This window comes from Chinchilla lanigera, unplaced genomic scaffold (assembly GCF_000276665.1).
Source record: "Chinchilla lanigera isolate Chin_1 unplaced genomic scaffold, ChiLan1.0 scaffold00085, whole genome shotgun sequence".
Classification (NCBI taxonomy): Eukaryota; Metazoa; Chordata; class Mammalia; order Rodentia; family Chinchillidae; genus Chinchilla; species Chinchilla lanigera.
Window position 1 is genome coordinate 8,766,384 of NW_004955486.1, and position 18,813 is coordinate 8,785,196.

General features: G+C 64.5%; 1 protein-coding gene across 4 annotated transcripts in view; it reads right to left on the reverse strand.

Moving 5' to 3' along the window:
* The window catches only part of Plch2 (phospholipase C, eta 2), a 67,346-nt gene extending 48,585 nt beyond the window's left edge, over nucleotides 1–18,761 (reverse strand). Inside the window, exons 1-2 of one of the 4 annotated variants that reach the window (XM_013504172.1) lie at nucleotides 18,673–18,761; nucleotides 8,767–9,017 (exon numbers count right to left, since the gene is read on the reverse strand). In XM_013504172.1, the coding sequence (XP_013359626.1) occupies nucleotides 8,767–8,875 (109 nt within the window). In that variant the 5' untranslated portion in view covers nucleotides 8,876–9,017; nucleotides 18,673–18,761. Of the gene's footprint in view, nucleotides 1–8,766; nucleotides 9,018–10,110; nucleotides 10,297–10,945; nucleotides 11,033–16,684; nucleotides 16,757–18,672 lie in introns of those variants that run through there. The other 3 variants (XM_013504173.1, XM_013504170.1, XM_013504169.1) reach the window with 3 other exon arrangements.
* Nucleotides 18,762–18,813: the final 52 nt, after the last annotated feature.

Sequence of the window (18,813 nt, forward strand, 5' to 3'; positions counted from 1 at the left end):
GACACGGTGACACTGCGCCCCGCGGAGGCGCAGCCGAAAGGAGCGCGCTGTCACTCGCGCTCCGCACCACACCCCCTGCCCGCCCCGCGCCGCCGCAGCCAAAGTACTTTCCCTTCCCGCAAAGACGCGGCGCCTCCCCGCCCCGCTAAGGCCGACCAAACCCGAGCGGAGGGGGCGGGGCCGAGGACTCCACGCAGCCCATCCCCCACCCAGGTGTGGGAAGGTAGGGTCGGGCCGCCCCTCCCCCACCCCACCTGCAGAGGGGCGCCTGCAGAGCCCTGACAGCCCTGCGGCTGGGGCCACGGACTGCGAAGAGGGCTCCTCTAAGGGGCGAGGCGGTGGCACCCTCCCTGATCTGATTCCGGGGAGCGGGACTTCGGGCTGCTGTCTTGGAAACTGCACCTGGGGCCTGGAGAGGGGACCAGGATGGGAGACACTAGTCGCACTGTGGCAGCCCATTCCCACGGCCCGAGACCCTTCCAGGTACCCCAGGCTTCTGAGCAGGCGGCTGCTCACCACCTAGCCAGGTCCTGACCCTGCCCCCTCCCCGCAGCGGGCTCAGGCCAGGAGGGAGAGAGTGGGGAGAGGCCTGGACCCCTCCTGGGCCTGCCCTGGCTGCAGAGCTGAGAAAGCTCCCAGCCAGCCCCACTCTGCCAGCTATGGCACAGGGAAGGTCCTGGCTGCTGGGGAAGTTGCCCAAGCCGTGATGTTTCTGGACCCGTGGGCGTCCTGGACGCCTCTCTAGCATCTGACAGGGGCGTCCTGGCCTGGCCCTGGAGCAGGATGTGGCCACTGAGGAGATGCCACCCTCTGGACTCACCAGCCTTGCTGGCAAAGGAGGAAAGGCCGTGTCCGGGACAAGGCCCAAATGGGCACCAGATGGGGAGCAGATTCCTGGGGCACGTGGGAGGAGGGGTACCGGGGAGGTGACTTTGGAGGCACAGCCAGCGTCTCCATTTTGCCCCCGGCAGACCCTGTCACTGTGGCCTTGGTCTAGAGACCCATGAGTAGCTCCAGCCTCCTCTCTCCAGGCCTCAGTTTCCCCAGGCATGGACTCAGACATGTGTGGTTCTTCCAGTGGATGGCGGACCACGCTGACCCTCGAGTCTGTCCTGAACACATGGGGTCCATGAACACCAAGGCTTTCTGCTTTCTAGGTGCCCTGGCCACCACCCAGCCGGACTCTGCAAGCCAGTGAGGCTCTGTGCCAGGGCACCCTGGGATGCAGCATCTGACTGCAGCTGGGGCCCAGGCAGCCCCTGCAGGGTGGGCAGCATTGGGCACCCCTCACACCACGTGCCTGCAGCAGAGCCCTGGCCGTCGCTGCCGTGAGGGACTGCAGACACTTTGCGCTGAGGGCTCTGGCTGTTGCGTCTGTGGGGGTTGAGGAAGGGGCAGAGGACTTACCGGACACTTCTGGTTTGGGGTCCCCAGCGGGCACTGCTCCATGCCACTCCAGCAAGCAGCCCCCACTCGGCCCCAAGGCCTCTCCCAGAATGCTGCCCCCCACACACACTTCTCTGCCCACTCTTGATACCAGAACCTCAGACTAACAGGGCCAGATCAGCGCCACCCCCAACCAGAGGAGAAGCTGGCCAAGGCCCCCAGACTGAGGGACCGCTCTCAGAAACAGGTATGGGGTGACTTCAGGAACAAACCCCCAGCGTCCTCCCAGCCTCAATGCCCCAGGCCCTCCCAGTGTATGCCTTGGGCTGGCAGGGCCAAGCGCAGGCCAGGATGGGGCTCCTGCTTGGAAGCCACCGAGATTCAGAGCCAGCGCTGCTTGGCTCCTGGGACATCACACAGGGGCTTGGCCAGTGGGGCTAGGGGCTGCCTTCTGCATTCTGCCTCTCCCCAGCCCCTCCAAAGGCTTTTCCCCAAGTGACAGCCCTGAGCACCAACTCCAGGCTTTGAGACCCCGCTGGGTGCAGGCAGGGTGGGGAGGCCTGGCCCCGTCCACTTCCTGGGCACCTGGAGGGATCAGCGCCCTCCAATCACATCCGCTGCACGCCTTTACATCTGCACCGGGCTCTGCCAGAAGGGAAGAGGGGCTCTCACAGGACAGAGGCACCAGGAACCCGTCACAGCCAGAGCCCGAAGCTTGTGGAGGCAAAGCCCTGGGAGAAAGGATGCACGAGACCTGTTCCCCAGGGCATGCAGCCGAGAGCCAGCACCCCAGACTGCAGGGGACGAGACCCAGGCTTCCGCCTGCAAGAAGCCAAGACTGAGATATAGTTTGGAAGCCATGAAAGAAGTCCTGACTCTGAGCAGCGGCTCCAGGAGTCCCAGGTCCGGGGTCTCTGGTACAAACCAGTGTGGAGCAGGGAGCGGCCGCTAGGTGGCATGCCACGTGTCTGTCACGGTGGCCAGGTGCACTTGGGCGCAGCTCTGAAGGCAGAGGGCCAGCTGTCCAGCCACCATCGTCCGGCCGAGAGCCTCCCCAGCCCCTAGCCCAGCACGCTTCCTTCCTTCCCCAGTGACCCAGACGCACGCTCCCTGGGCCTCACCCTCACCCCCACAGGCCTCCTGGCCTCTCCAGGACACCCACCATGCTGCTGGACATCTCTCCATTGGACACCCAGCCTTGTGCCCGGGGCCCTGGACAGGCCCAGCTGTCTTCCTCAGCATTTGCCCCACCTCACACGTTTCATGGGCTGACTTCTCCACGTGCCCCTGCCCCCAGCCTGGCTGCCAAGGTGTGGTGCGCAGAACCTTGTGCAGGAAGTCCTCCCTGGTTGCCTTGTCCCTCCCAAGGTCCCGGGACATGACCTTGTGTTGTTGGGAATCTGCCTTCCCAGCAAGATGGTGAGGTTCCTCCATGCAAGGAGCAACAGCCCAATGCTCTGCAAATGCCAGGGGCAGGCCTGGCGTCTGGGACCCTGGGGTGTCACCTCTCCCTGGTGGAAAGGAGCCCACGGGGACTCAGCCCTGGCCCCTGCACTGTGAGCAGCTCTCGGCAGCAATGGAGCCGGGCTCAGGGCATGACAGATGGCTCAGAGCAGGGCTAGGCTCAGACCTTTATACCCGCTGCAGTCCCCTGCTGCGGCCACACAGCCCGGAGCGCCACACGCAGGGCGGCAGCGAGAGGCACAGCGAGGGCCGCGGGGAGAGCCAGCTCGCGCGCCCAATCGATGAGTCTAATTGGGTAAATGTGCAATCGCAACTGGCTAAATTTAGAAAGTGTGTGCTCCACTCTCCACCGGCATCTGGTCTGAAGACGTCCCGTTCTCAGTCAGAACCCAAGACACCACACAGGATCAGCTCTGTCCCCACCGGCACGCGCCTCCCACGCGGCACCCCGGGAGGGCAACCGTGGCCTGCCCTTGGGGGAGCATAGAGCCGGGACCCACCCCATCTGGCCCGGAGGCCCCTAACCCTGAGAGCCCCAGACCCTTGGCTGTGCCTCGTCGGCCCTAGCAGGAGGAGGTGGGAACACTCCTAGAGGCCCACAGGTGACTCCTGACTTCGCTTTCTGGAGGGGAAACTGAGACACAAGGAGAGGAAGCCGGAACCTGCCCAGGGTCCCCAGGGCACCTGTCATTGGCCTGGAGCGGCACTCCTGTCATGGGAGCTGCAGCGGGGAAGGGCCACCCTGATGTGGGGGGGGGGAGCTCGGCTCCCCTGGGTGGGGCAGCGCAGAGCTGGGCGAGTGAGACGGATGCCCAGCTGGAAGGGGAGCTGCCCAAGGGACCAGGGCCCGCCCAGGGGCAGAGGGAGGCCATGGGCAGGTGGCAAGGTGGGCCTCTCACTTTGGGAGAAAACCATGTCTGCCATGCTGGCTGACAGTGCTCAATCCAGCTGATGCCCAGCCAGGGTCAGCAGGGAGGAAGTGGGCCAGGCCCACCCTGGGCTCAGAGCAGGGAAAGGGCAGGGAGCCCTTCCGGGACACTCAGGTGGCGCAGCCAAGCCTGGGTGGGGCAGATGGCCAGAGAACCCCCACCGCCACCCGGAGCTCACCTCACCCCAGGAAGCTGGCACAGAAGGAGGTGCCCTGGCAGAGACCATGCAGTCCTGCCCTGGGCCCAAGGCCACAGGGTGCGGGCCCTGCCCCATCCTCTCCAAGCCAAGCCAAGCCCCAGGCCCCCACGTGGATCTCTGCTATAAACCAGCTGCCGCCTGCACGCACAGCTAACGCCGGCTGCCAGCTCATTCATCCGCTCACTCGCACCTCCCGACAACTGCTGCCGAGTCTGCTCCGAGCGTCCCCAGGGCTCTGGCTGGGTGGCCAGGAGTTCAGTGTGACCCTGCTTGGAGGAGGCCTCAGGCCAGTGACCAGCGTGGAACACACACCCAGCCAAGTCGCCATTTTCGAAAGCTGTGGGGCAGATACCAGGGGCTCGGGGGGCCACAGCAGGAGGGTCCTTCAAGGGGCAGGCACTGCCAGGGTGGGCAGAGGAGAGCTGGGTAGAGCTTGAAGGGTCTGAGCACCTGGTAAGGAGTGCTGGCCACGGTGGTGGATGTGTGTACATGTGTGCATGTATGTGCATGTGTTATGTGTGTCATGTGGGCACACATAGGTATATGTGTGCATGTGTGTACATGTGGTCACATGTGTATGCATTGTGGAAGGGGTGTGTGTGGCATGTGTACGTGTGTACGTGTGTGGTTGTGGGGTGGGAGCAGGAAGGGGACAGGTGGAAGTGGCCCCTGGTATAACCAGTCTGGCAGCTCAGCCAGGACGGCAGCAGAGCTGCAGTAAGGTGGGAACCTGGGCCTGCAGGGATGCCCAGGGGTACTGGATGTCATGGGTGGAAGGCTGTCCCCAGGATCTGGCCTGGAGGACCCCCCAGGGGAGGCAGTCCGCCCAGAGAGGGAAGCTGGAGTGCAAGTGAGGCTGGGCTCTCAGTGAACACACGTTTGAGAGGTGGGCAGGGTGGTCAGCTGGCCACAGCAGGTCAGAGTTGGGGCTGGGCAGGGTGCAGAGGGGTGCTCCTGGCACTGTGCAGGTAGGGGTGAGCCCGAGGCCCCAGAACAGGAATCCAAGGCCCCATGCCAGGCAGGGTGACCCTTGGCCAGTGCCTGACCCACTTGGGAGGCTGGAGAGAATGCAGACCCCAAAGAGCCTGCCCCAGGAGCCAGTTTACACACTACCAGCACAGCACAGCACACACAGGGTCAGGCAGCAGGCCCCAGGGACACAGGGCCCCAACCGGCCACTCAGGGCCTGGACTCCTGGGCACAACGCATGCGCCCTGCTCCAAGCTCACCTGGAGCCTCTGGTGGAGATCCGGGAGAATTCCCCTCAGCTGACCACTCAGGACCCTCACAGGACAGCCTCACTGCCCACATCCTCCTCTGTGGACCCACACGAAGCCCCAAGAAAAATGCCAGCCCTGTCCCTTTGCTGGACAGCAGAAGTTGCCCCCAGGAGGCCGCTGACTGCAACCGCTTGCCCAGAGCTCAGCAGAGGCAGGAACAGCCCGGAGCTGGGCTGTATCTGCCCACCTGGCTGCCCTTCTCGTCTCCCAGGGTCAGCTGCTGGTGCAGGAAGAGAGATGGGCAGGGAGCAGGTCCCAGGCAGCGGGCGAGCTGCCCCACACACACAGGTGGTATCTCCTGCTGCACTCATCCTGGCCTGGGCCCCTGCAGCAGTGGCCTGTGGACCCCAGCTTCCCACGGCCCCTTGCCCCCAGCCCTTCCCCAGCCTTATTCACCAACCCCCAGGATCCCAAGGATACCCAGATGCAGCCTCCCCCCTTGGGTCAAGGCTGGGCGACATGTGCACCAAGGTCCCCTCGGCTAGCAGTGGCTCCCACCCTGTCCTGCCCAGGGGAGAGCACAGAAACCCTGGCCCGGCCCACAGCCCAAATGCCTGGCACACATCCATCTGCCCCAAGCCTCAACGACCCCAAGCAGTTGCCACTGGGTCACTTCCCCAGGCGGCCCTGGAGGAGAGTCCATGTGGCCTCCTCGCCCAAGAACTGCCCTTGGACCTGTATCCCGTGGGCTGGATGTGGAAAGGTGCGGGGCTTCCCGCTGAGGCCCATGGCACACATCGCTGGGGCCGCCTCCAACTCCTCAGGGAGAGACTGAGGGCAGGAGCTTCAGAGAGCCCAGTGCAGATCAAATGCTGCTGCATGCAGAAGTGCAGCCTCCACCGAGACGGCCTAGGCCGTGCACACACACAGAACCAGGGTGCATGAGTAAGACCGTTCTGAGCGGGGACAGAGCATCAGGGCGCCTGGGCGCTGCACACAGGGTGCAGCAGGTGGTCATTAAAATCAGGCTCCAGGATAAACTCGAGTCAGAGGAGCTCGGGGAAAGACCTGAGTCAGGCGAGCACTCAAGCTGAACCCGCAGGCACCTCTGGATCTTTGTCTACGTCCTGTATCTTCCTGCTGCTCCTCGTGCCTGGCCCGCTTTCACCAGGAGGAAAAGTCACGCAAGAGCAGACATTGTGTGGCAGTGTGGGGTCCTTGGGGGAGCTGTTCTCAGCATGCCCTGAGGTGAGAACCCAGGAACGTGTCCTCCCTCTGGACACTTGTCCCCCACCCCAGCCTCATAGCTCAGGCCAAGCCACAGGCTCTCACAACCTGATTCACCATCCAGCTGGCCCACGGCCCTGACACCCAGAGCCTGGTGCCCCTGGAGACAGAGGGGCACCAGCCAGAATGCTTGGCACACACGGGCCTACAGGACAGCACCACTCGGCATGCTGGGCCTCCCCGGGCCAGCCAGGTCCCCTCTCCAGCAACAAGGCAGAAAGCCGGCTCTGTGCAACTGGGTCAGCAGCAGCATCCGTCCCCAGGGCTGTGCAGCCTTGTCCACACCTGAGTCACGAGCAGCTGGGGCTGGGCCAGGAGGGACAGGCAGCGTGGAGGGAGGGGCCCTCCATATTGTGGGTTCAGTAGCCCTGTCCACTGTGAGTCTGCACGGCTGCCAGCTCTCCAGAGACCAGTGCAGCCCAGCTCAGGGAGGGGCAGCCACACACAGTCCCTGCCAACCTCCATGCCGTCCCTGCGCTGGGAGGAGCGGCTGCGTGGAGCCCTAAGAAGGGAAGGGTGCAGCCGCCTCAGCCCCTCCACCACCGTGGCCCACAGGCATGTGTCTCTGGGGTGGCCAGACAGCTGCAGAGATAGCTCCCAAACCTGCGAGCCAGGGACCACCCTCCCTGCAGGGAGCACCCTGGTGTCTGTCCAGCCCGATCTTTCACCTTTGCCATCCATGACCCCATGGGCACCAGGGTGGGGGGCATGGAGACCAGCTTCTCACAGAGCCTTGTGAATTCTCAGTCAGGGGCGGAAAGGGACAGGCCTATGACAGTGAGGCCTCAGCACCCTGCATGGGAGACCCCGTGCCCCAAGGCCCTGAGTTTGGGGGCCAGGGCCACATCCCAACAATGTAGCAGCCTCCACATGCCAGGCACCAGCAGCTCCTGTGTGCCCCGCCCTGCATCTCAGGAATCAAACTGGGCTGCTCTCCCTGAAACCCGTTACCACGGATACGCAGAACTGGGGCAGACGCACTGCACAGGGTCTGCAGCCATAAAGGGCCCCGCTGGACGTGCAGAGGCCTCCACCACTGTCCAGCCCCTGCCCTGCCAGCAAGCCCCCATCCGCTCCCCGGGGCAGCTGTCCCTGGTCCCCGCCTGCGCTCACTGCTGGGACAAAGCAGCGAGGCTGTGGATGGAAACCCGCTCAGGTCCGGCCCCTGGCAGCCTGGCTGCCCATCTGGAGACTGGACCTGGCTCCTTGCAAGATGCAGAGGCCTGGGGTCCAAGAGTAGGCGGCACAGAGCAGGCCGTACCTGCAGCTGGGTTCTGTGCAAGCTGCCTGCACACGACCCTGAACTCAGTGGGCCAGGGCCACCCCCAGAGCGACCCCTGGCGCACTCCACGTGGGCAACCTGCTGACCTCTGCACATACAGGTGGGAGGGCTGGGCTGCACAGCCAGGGCAGGGGCCAGCCCCACAAAGCAAGACCCACCCCCACCTTGACCAGAATCGCACACTTGGCCAGGGAGATGCCACAGTTGCCTGCCCTGCCCTCTGGCAGGAACTTCCCAGGGCTCAGTAGGGCTGCCTGGGGACTCTTCCAGAAGATCTTGGGGCAGACCAGGAGCCCGGACCCCTGCCCTCAGTGTAACCCCCTGGCTGAGACCTGCCTGACTCAGCATCCGCACACCAGGCTGAGACCCTCGGGCTCTGCTCTCTCTACCCACAGGGAATCTGTTCCCTGGGGTCTGCCAGGCAGCACTGAGATGAACACCGGGCGGCAAGGCGGTGTGCGTGAGCGACGCGTCCCCACCCATGGCTGGCGGGGACCTGCCCGGGCGCATCCGGAGGTATGGGGTGAACAAGCCGCGGCCGGCTGCAGGGCCGGGCGCACAGTGTGAACAGGAACACGCACGGCAGGCGGGCGAGCGGAGGCAGGCCTGCCCGCAACAGAGCAGCCGGCAGAATAGAGCCCAGGAGTGCTGGCCGCCACGCGCCAGTCTCCGCACCTGACCCAAAGCCTCTCAGATCAGGACCCGGGCCTTCTGACTGTGCCTGGGCACCTGGTCCAGTTAGGGGGCACAGAGTTGTCCCCCAGGGATCAACCCAGCCCCTCTCTCAGCTGCACTGCCCAACTCGCTCTGTGTCTAGCCTGCCAGACTCTGCCTGCACAGAGAGGCAGACGCGTGCTGGCTGCCCTGTGCCGTGCTCCAGCTCCCTGACTGGGGGCGGCAGCCGAGGGGCCCTAGCAGGAAGCCCATGCTCCCCGGGGCTCTCAGGAAGGTCCCTCGGCATGAAAACCTCTGTCCCCAGCCCAGCGCAGCCTCACTTACCCACAGGCAGAACGTTGGTGCGCAGGAAAAACCATCTGCTGTCAGGAGCAGGCCCCGGGTCCTCAGGCAGAGAGGCAGGGATGAGGGTCCCGGTCGGCGGGGGAGCCATGCTGGAGGAAGGGGTGTGGTGGCCCAGCTGGTGGTGGGGTGGCCAGGGTCAGCAGGTGGCAGGAGGCTTCCCGGACGTGGTTGTGCTCCCCCAGTGTCCCCTGCCGCTGGGGTGGCCGCTGGGTCTGTCGCCCATCGCACGCCTGGCAAGCAAGAGAAGCAGAGTCAGCGAGGTCTGTAGGGCCCAGGTAAGCGGCCCTGGGCAGCAGTGGACACCACAGGGACCCCCGCTGGAGGACATTTGGCTGCAGCCCAGCTCTACCCAGCCCACAAGAACAGATTGTTAGAGGGCTGCCGCCAGGCAGGGAAGCCTTGGGGCCAAGGGTATAGGCAGGCGAGGCCTGCGACATTCTTGCGCTTGGTGCAGAGCAGGCGCAGTCAGAGGCCTCCAGGCCCGCGTACCCACTCCGTGCCAGGGGCTGTCTTCAGAGTTTGTCAGATGGGAGGCAAACCGGGAGCTGGCCAGCTTCACAGAGCAGACCCCGCAGGGCAGGGCACCAGGACGCCCAGAACCTGCAGCCCCACTGGCTGCACGGCACTGCCCACCAGTCCTCGGCACCCTAGGGCTCCCCGTGGCCCCTCCGGATGTGGTCTCATGGCAGGGTGGCCACAGGTCCAGGGTCTCAGCCGCCTCTAAATCCTGCTGTGGATGGAAGTCCTGTAGCCTCCCAGGCAACCATCTCCCTGGAAGCTGTGTGGCAGGGATCAAAGCCCCCCATTTACCACCCCCAAGCTGCCCATTTAGACCAGCAGCCAGCCCTGCTCCAGGGCCCCATGCCCCAGCTCTGCCAGGCCCCTGCTTGGAAGCTTCCAGCCCAGCCCCTCCCTGCCCAGCATCCGACCACTCGGGTCCCAGACCAGCTCCTTCGAGAGTCTCCTGGCGCCTCTTCCTCAATGCCTTCCCTTTCCCTCCCTGGGACCAGGAAACTGCTCAGGACCTGGGCTTTGGTCACTGCACCCAGAGCCCTCTGAGCTGCCTGGGACAGGCATCTCCATGGAGACACCTGGACCCTCCAGACCCCATAGCCTTGCTCTCCCCCATGAGGAAGGCAGCCACTCTCCCCTCAGCCCCCTTGAGCCAAGGATCCCTCCCCAGCTGGGGGCGACCAGGCTGGGCTCCAGGGTCCCAGCCTCAGAGGCTGTGGGGAGTGGGCTTCCAGCAGCCCCAGGCTCGGCCTCTGCTGAGGGCCCCTCTTCTCCCCGGGGCTCTCACTGCCAGCCTGGCCCCAGGCTCACCGCAGCTGTGGGATCTCCGTCCCAGGGTCTCCCGAGGCACCAAATGCCACAGCTCCCCGGCCGCCAGCGCAAGCCCAACAGCAGCCCGGTCGGCACCACCAGGTGCCTGCAAGTCAGCTTCCTGCTCGGCCGGTGCGGCTGTGCCTCAACACGCCTGCCGGAACATGGCCAGGCGTGGGGCTCTGGCTGGGCTGGCACTGTGGAGCCTAATTAGGAAGCAGTCCTGCGCACGCCGGCTGCCACAAGCCAAGGCGTGGCCACCAAGGACCATGAGGTCAGCCCCTGGCACAGGCCCTGCCGCACCTGGCACCCAGGAGCCCCCCGCCAGCCCGTGCCCCAGAAGCTGGCCCTCTATGGTGTCCTCACACCAGCTACGGCAGGTCCTGTGGCAGGGTGGGTGCCAGTGGTCGGGGGCTGTGGGTGGAGGGGCCAGAATGATCTTGCTGGGCCTGTCCCTCTCGGGCTCACCGTGGGGTTCAGACTGACCCCCAGGAGCCCAGGCCAAGGTGGAGAAGCCTCCAGTCTCAGGCCTCTGGCCCTGCTCCAACCCTTAGGAACTGGCTCTGTCATGGGTGACCACTCACTGGTGGCCTCATGCAGGGCCAGGCTGGACCCGGAGTGGAGAGGTCCCACTGCCCCTGTCACTGCTTAATCAGCCCTGACCCTAAGCGCGGGGAGGGGGCCCAGGGGGGTGACGTCCACACCCCAACCAGCAGAGTTTCCCCCAGGAAGAGACTGGCCCTGTGCCCCCAAGATCCTGAGAACAAGGGGCTCCCAGGAAGCAGTCCCCGGCTCCAGCCACCCTCATGGCCCCCCCAGGCCAAGGACCGAGTACCTGCTTGGCTGCAAGTCCTGAGCCAGCTCCCCACCCCGGCCAGCTTGCAAGAGCTTCCGCTTCCGGGGCCCATGTGGCCCCCTCCCCGGCAGTGCCAGCGAGGCCCCCCGCAAGCCCCGGCCTGCCTGCCCTGCATCCTCCCCCGCCGCCTCCCACCTTCTGCGTCAGTGCCAGGAGGCGAGAGGCCACGCCCTCGCCTGGCATCCTGGCTCAGGGGCATCAGACGGGGCGTCCTCTTCCTGCTGGCCCCAGGCCCCCGGGGGACGCAGGACCACAGACAAATCCCTCTCTGAAGGGAGAAGCCGAGGCCTAGAAAGAGCAAGGCCCCCGCCCCCATCACTCTAGATCCCGGCTCCCCTAGGCCTGCCGCCTGAGCCTTGAGTGCTCACCCTCCTCTCAGCAAGATGACCACCACCTGCCCTTCTCTCCTGCCCCCCAGCTCTTCAGCATCCCCAAGGGCTCCTCAAGGTCACACTAGCACGGGGCCACTAACTCCCGTCCGCCGCCTGCCTGGCTGTGGTGTCTGGGCTGGGAGTGGCCTCAAGGCACAGGCCTGTGATGCTGGGAACAGCAGGTCCTTGGCTGGCAGGCGCAGCACCCTCTCCAGAGCCCCTGCCCTCCCAGCCTGGGCCCGCTGCCCATTAGGGCTTGGGGGCTGCAGGGAACGTGGAGCTGGGGCTGGGCCCAGAGCGCCCACAGGCTGGGGAAGTTTGGCCATTGCCCGGCTGCCACATGGGGCAGCAGAAAATTTGGTACCCTGTGCTCAGAGACCCAGCTTGGGGGTCTGAGTGGCGCTCGCCCTGCTGCCCTGAGCGAGGTGCTGGGCACACCTGGTAGGGACACCATGTGGGGCACAGGGGTCAGGAGCAAGAAGCGAGGGGCTGTGTGGAAGGGGACAGGTCTTGGAAGCCAGGGCCCAGCAGAGTCAGCGAAAATCAGAACATGGCACCTGGCAGGTACTGAGCCACAGTGCACTGCTTCCTAAAGTGGGGCCCATGGAACCCTGGGCCCCAGGACCTTTGGGCGTCTACAAGATCTACACCACTTTCCCAACAAAAATGTTATCTTTGCCCCGAGTTGACATTCGCGGGGGCGGGGGGGTGACACCGTGGGCCTCCACCTGGCCCCAAAGAGGGCTAGTGCTGTGACCACCGCCCAGAGCTGTGAGGGAGGTCGTCCTCCGACGCAGCGGCACACGCACCACGGTGCTGGACTTCGCCTTGACTCACACCCCCAACCATCCTGTGCAGGAGACAGGTCCCCAAGGAACACAGCCTGCAGCTCGGGGCAGCCTGTTGCTGGAAGGCAGCTGGCAGGTGCACCACAGTTGTGCCAACTCAAACTCTGACAGACATCTCAAAAATGAGAGCTAAGCACGGTGGCATGTGCCCGTGGTCCCAGCTACTGGGAAACTGAGGCAAGAGGATCACTTTGGCCCAGGAGTTCAAGGTCAGCCTAGGTAACACAGCAAGCTCCCATCTCAAAAAAAAAAAGAAGAAAAGAAAAAATGCAGTAAGCCTGCTAAACAGGGAAGCCACAAGATCTATCACCAATCATGAGACTCCCGCTCAGAGTGAAAATTAGCCCTTTGTAAAACCCATACCCACCGCTGAGAGCCTGCCAGCTCTGGGACACTGAAGGCTTTGCTGGAGCTCAGTGGCGGAGATGCTAACGTGATTTCTGGACATCAAAGGCTGAAATGGGTCTGTGTTGGGGAAATCTGCGTATGCCAGGAGCCGGGGCTTCCAGACACACACTCCAGTCCACTGTGGGGAAGATCGCGCCTAGCGAGAGACCACCGAGGCCACCAAGACCGCTGCACGGTTCGGGTCCAGCCTGCGGCCACCTCAAAGACACAGCCACAGCCACACAGGGAGGTCACATATCTGTCCAAAGGCCAGGTTTCAAAACACAGGTGACAGGTGGGCCACGGGGCCCTGGGAGAATCCAGCTGTCGGGCCCACGCCAGACACCTGGGGGATTTGCAGAGATGTAAAGCATGGCGCTTTTCTCCCTGAATTTTTCTTTTGAGCAAGTAGTTTTTTATAAAATGCTCATATAAATGCTATGCATATTAATGTGCAATTTATTTTTCACAAGGCCTCATAAATACATGCTCTTCAAGTGTCACTTTGATTTCTAACAGGGAAGCATCCAGCAACCCATGGGGGCAGCTGCTCCAGGCTTACCCACCACTCTCTGGGGCCGGGCTGGCATTTACCCATCTGCACAGGAGCGACTCCCAGGCACCAGTGGGGCCCACTGACTCCCGCGTTTTGAACAGGCCAGCAGTACTGTATAGCACAGTGGTGGCGAGCCCATGGCACATGGCTGTTTTTAAGACAAGTGATGTTGATGTACAAGCTGTGTTTTTCTAAACTAAAACCTCAGTATGCAGGTGGAATCGCACTCCTGGCCCTTTGCGATAAACACGCCAGTTTAGGGTTGTAGCTTGGGTGCTCGTCTCTGAAAAGTTCTCCATCACTCGTAGAGTGTGTATTCCCACTACTCAGACAGATAAAATCACACCTAGATAAGGGCAGATGTAACAGCAGGATGTCAATAATTAGAGAGCGATATGTTTTGAGTGTTTACCACCTTTGGTTTTTAATGTAATTTATGTTTTACATACATAATTAGTTTAATTTGACTTGAATAATGGCTGTGTTCAACAACCAGCTCACAAAATGACTGGAGTCAGAGCTGGTCCAGGCGGCCCGGCCCAACCTGAGGCTTCTGTACGAAACAAAAGGTCTCTGGGCTCGTTGGCAACAGAGAAGGCAAAGGAAGCTGGGGGCGGGGGGCGTTGGTGCAGTCCTCTAATCCCAACACAGGAGGCTGAGGCAGGACGATCGCTGTGAGTTCGAGGCCAGGGTGGGCTACACAGCAAGACCCCGTCTCCTGCCCCAAAAAAGGAGGGCAAAGGGACCCTGCAACCAAACCCTTCAACACTGTTGATCCTGGTAAGAATCACAGCAGCAGAGAAAGCCCCATGATGGCAGCTCCCTGCAGCTCTGAGGTAGCCCAGCCTGGCAGGAGGCAGGGTTGGCTGAGGAGAGGCGCAGGTGTGGCCATGTGCTGTGTTTTTGACCCTGCACTTGCTGAGCTCTTAGAGGATGACTAGAGCCCCAGAGGTGCCAGTGGGCCTCCCTGTGGTAGCACCAAGCTTGTAGAGAGGTGGCACCGGCTCTGAGGTGAGGGTCCCCGAGCAGGAGGGATGGAGTACAGGCTGCGGGGCGCACTGCCAGCGCAGCTTCGGAACGGTGCAGGGCAGGGCTGTTCCAAGCCAGATGATGCAGGCTGGGCCGGGCAGAGCAGAGCGACCCCAGGCAGGAGGAGGGGTGCACAAGCCGAGGCTGTGAGCCAAGGAGCAGCCGCCAGGAATGGGGCCCACACTGCCCTGGGCACAGATGAGGCCCTGAGCAGCCTGGGCCTCCTTCCCAGGAGTGAAGGCCCTGAGTGCAAGGCTGAGCGCCGCACTCCGCCTGGTGCCACCGCCCAGCTCCCCAGGCTTCCAGACCACGACAGCCCCAGCCCCTCCCCGACCAGCATCTGGCCTGGGGCTCTGAACAGCTGCCCCTGGCCCTTCCCACGGCCCCCAGAATCCAGGGTCCCTGGGACGATGACAACTTACTGGCCCCTAACCAAAGAGCCCAGGGCCTGGTGTCGGCTACATGCCACCTCCAGCTGCCCTCCAGGGCAGGGCTGGGGTCCCAGGCTCTGGGGAGGCGTGGCACCTCCACAGGACGCAGGGACATCAGGGCGCTGAGGCACCGCTGGCACAGAACTGTAAGAGGAGACGCCACCTGAAGGTCCTGCTCACCTCCAAGCTGCTCCTTCCCCGGGCCTCCCAGGCCTCCCATGCCACACCCAGACTTCAGGGCCCAGAGTTGGGCCTGCAGATTCCCAGACGGCAGCCAGGAGGATCTGCGGGTGCTGCCGCTCAGGCTGGGAGAAAATGCCACAGACCCGGGGCCTCCTCTCGTCGTCACCTGCCAGGACTGCAGAAAGCCCTCCTGGATGTGCTGGGAAGACCTGCCCCACAGGGCAGGGGCAGGGCCTCCTAAGAATTGGGGCAGCCTCTGCCTGACTGGGATGCTGCCTCTGGAACGGCTCCTCAGGGTGCCCTTATTGGCATGGAAGCACTGAATGCCAGTTCAGGCTGGAGCTTCACCCTATGGGCACTGGGGAGCCATTGAAGGTTCCAAGGCAGAGGAGTGAGTTGCAGGGCACTGTCTAGTTCTATTTCAGGAAAGAGGGCTGCAGGAAGCAGTGCTGATCCATGAGCCCTCTTCTCCCTGCACGCAGTGGGCAGAGACCTGGGCACTGGTGCCACCCCGAGGCTCAGCCAGTTTCTGATGGTATTGCTTCCCTGATTATTTTGTTTGCCTCGTGTTGCTGAGCAGTGAACCAAGAGCCTTCACACTAAGCTGCATCCCCAGACCCGTTTTTGTTTTTTTGAGACAAGGGCTTCTTAAATTACTAATTGGCCCAGGCAGGCTGGGCTAGAATTTGTGACTCCTGCCTCAGCCTCCCAGTGCTGGGATTGCAGATGTGAGCCACCACACCCAGCCGCTGCCACCTACCTGAAGCCAACCCTGCCTGCTCCACAGGAGCCCAGAGGCGGCCAGGAGTGGTTAGAAGCGGTACACTCCACCTCACCACTTCTCATGCCATTCCAACTGCAGGCACGTCCCTAGTGCCTGCGGGCGCTCAGCTCTGGACTGGGCAGGGGCTCGGCTCCTCAATGGCTTGGACGCCCCCATGCCGCCAGAAGTAAGCCCGCCCTGTACACTGCTCAGCCACTTCCTCCCAGGAACCTGGAGCTATGGCCTCGCTGGGTGGGGGGTGCAGGCTCTCCAGGCCCCAAGTCCCCAGACCTGAGACCCTGACACTCCACCTGCCAGCTGGAAGCCAAGGCCCTGCCCACACCACACCTGCAGACAGCAGAGGCGAAGGTTCTGCACCCAGCTGCCCGGCCCCTGCAAGGGCAAGACACAGGGCATCAAGGGCAGTGAGCGCTTCGAGGGCCCCAGCAGGCACCTGAGAAGCCCAGCCACAAAGCCCCACTGGTCTGTGCTGTCCCGAGTCCTCGTCCAGACGATGCTGCGCCCAGCCAGGCCTCTCTGGCCTCACCTACGGCCCACCGGGTACCCACCCATAGGAGGCTGGGAAGCTGCACACCTCTCCTGGACAGAGCCCTCAGCCTCCCCCCAGAGCAATGCCCCCTCCTCCCCCTCCTCCAGGAAGTCTCCCCATCTCCCCTCTCAGGGCCCCTGTGCCCAGCCTTCCATCCGTTGTCAGCCAGCTCAACTCAGGACAGTGGCCGCACCCCCCCCTTCATTCAACAAGGTCACACCCTGGTAGCAATAAAAAGACAGCACAGGTACAGGTGGGCAGACTTGGGGCCCCTGTGCTCCCTCCGACCCAGCCCAGCCGTGGAAGCTATCAGCAGCACCCGCCCCCTTCTTGACCCCCACTCAGGTGCGGATCATGGGCCCCTGCTCTGTCACATGCAGGAATCGTGTCCTCCTGCCCCCACCACCACAGGGTCAGCCCAGCCCTGGCCAAGGGCACCTGCCTCTGCCCCAGAACCGCTCACCTGCCTGCCCTCGTTTGCAGGGTACCCGAGACTCTGCACCCGGCTCTGGACCGGACCCCCCACGAAGTCCCTTGCAGAGCCACTGCTAAGCTGCTGCCAGCCAGCCCGGCGCTGCCCCCCACCCACCCAGCACCCACCTCACGGGGCCTCTGGCTCTGTCCGCAGCAGCCAGGGCACCGCTCCGGCCTCCGCCACTGTCACTACGCCGGTGGAGGAACCTGTTCTCCAGGTTGGGCAGCTGGTGGAGGAGCCTCCTCCCAGTCTGCCGCACCCCAACGGCCTGATCCTGTCCCCAGGCTCCCTCTGGCACCTCAGTGGGCAGGAGCTCCTCCTCAGTCCCTCAGCCAGAGATGCCACCCCGGGGTGGGGGCTCCCCACACGGGCACCAGAGCCCCGCCTGCCCCTCGGGACCCACACCCACCACCCTGCTTTCCTCAGCACCCAGCCACCCTCGCAGGCCTGCAGAGAGCAAGGGGAGTCCCGCTACTCTGAGAGAACAGTCAGGAGGGGCTCAGGGCATCACCTGGGTGCACCCCCATCCCAGGGCAGGTGTGCACCCCACAGGGCCACCACCTGGGCAGAGGGCTGGGAAAACCCACTCAGCAGGATCTTCCTGCCCGTTTCCCCCTCCCTCCCTGCCTTCTTCCTTCCCACCTTCCTGCCTGCCCACCTGCCTCCCAAATGCCCTGTGCTGGGCAGCTCTGTGTGCCTGCTCCGGCCAAGCCTGCGTCCAGCTCTAGTCTCAAGCCCTAGTCTGCTGGTGGTGCTGGCACTGACCTAGCAGGGAACCCAGACAAGGCGACTTCAAGACAGAGCCCGCTCCCTGCTCCCTGCTCCCTGCTCCCTGGCTGGGGGAGAGCTGCAGGGCTGCTCCTCGGAGGGGCGATCTGTGCTGCTGAGGGCAGAAGGCCCATCCCGGACCCACCAGCCCCGCCTGCACCTCCATGCAACCCCAGCACCCCTGTGCTGAGCCCTCGCACAGGAGGCTCTTGAGAAACAGCTGATTACGACAGACCAGCTCGCTAGGAGGAGATAACTGGTGGTGCTGGGGCAGAGGCAGAGGTCAGAGCCCAAGGCCAGGGCTGGCGCATCGGCCGCCTCTCCCCGGGCTGTGGCTGCTCTCCTGGGAGCCACGTGTTCCGCCAGGGCCTCGCCAGCGACTCCGGATGGGGAGGCGCGGGGCGGCAAGAGACAGGTGCCTCCTCCAGCAAGAGCCCTCGTCGCCGCCCGACGCCAGAACCTCGGACAGGGACGCGCCGGGGTAGTGGGGGCCTCCCAGCGGCCCTGAGGCTGGCCAGTGTGCGCCCCGTCGGGCTCGCCCAGGGCGAGTTCCGCAGCCGCCTGTGCGGCACACACTGGCCGATGGCGCCCCCTGCCGGCCGCTGGGCTCCGCCCTCCGAAGGGCGCTCCAGTCCGCGCAGGCCAGCCCGGCTTGGGGCGCCGCTCCAGGCGGGCCGCGGTCCAAGCCCCGTGCCCCAACCCAGGGGAAGGCGACGAGTGGATTCTGGGTTCCGGTCTGGCTCTTCGGAGGCTGGCGTGGCAGATGGGACCGGGACCAGGCTCGTCGCGCAATCGGCGGAACCCAGGCTCCCCGGCCCACGCCACGCGGTCTCGGCACAGGAGCTGCTGCAGGAGCCCAAGACCGGACACGGGGGGCAGCCCGCCCTCCGAGGGACCTGCCCCGCGGCGCCACTCCGGCCGGCGGCTGAGCCCCGAGATGACACCGAGGCTGGCACCGCAGCCGGTCCTGCCCTGCGCCCGGCGACAGCCGCCCACCCCGCTGCTGCGGCCGCCCAGGGCAGCTCTCGGGGCTCCGCGGTGCGGCCCGCCACCGGCGAGGCCCCGCCCACCAAGGAGGGCCCGCCCTCCAGCGAGGCCCACCCCGCCCACTCCCACCCTGCTCTCCCTTCACCCTCCCTGTCCCCTCCGCGTCATTTCGTCCTGTGAGCAGAGCTGCTTCAGGTGCCGGGATTCGCGAGCGTCAGCGGCCATCGCGTCACCGTCGCCCTAAGCCGCCCCTCGGGTCCTCAGAGCGCCTTCGGCCCCTCCCCTCCTGCCTCTGGCCTGGACCCTCCCAGTCCCCGCCCACCAGACGTGACCCCGCCCCGGCCTCGCTAGGTCCTACCACGGGCTTCGCTCCGCCTCCGAGCCTGGGCCCGCCTCCGCCCCGCCTCCTGCCTGACCTGGTCCCACAGCGCACCGCCTCTCCCAGTCACGGTTCTCCCAGGCCCCGCCCCTTCCGCATGACGCACAAGGCCTGCGCCGC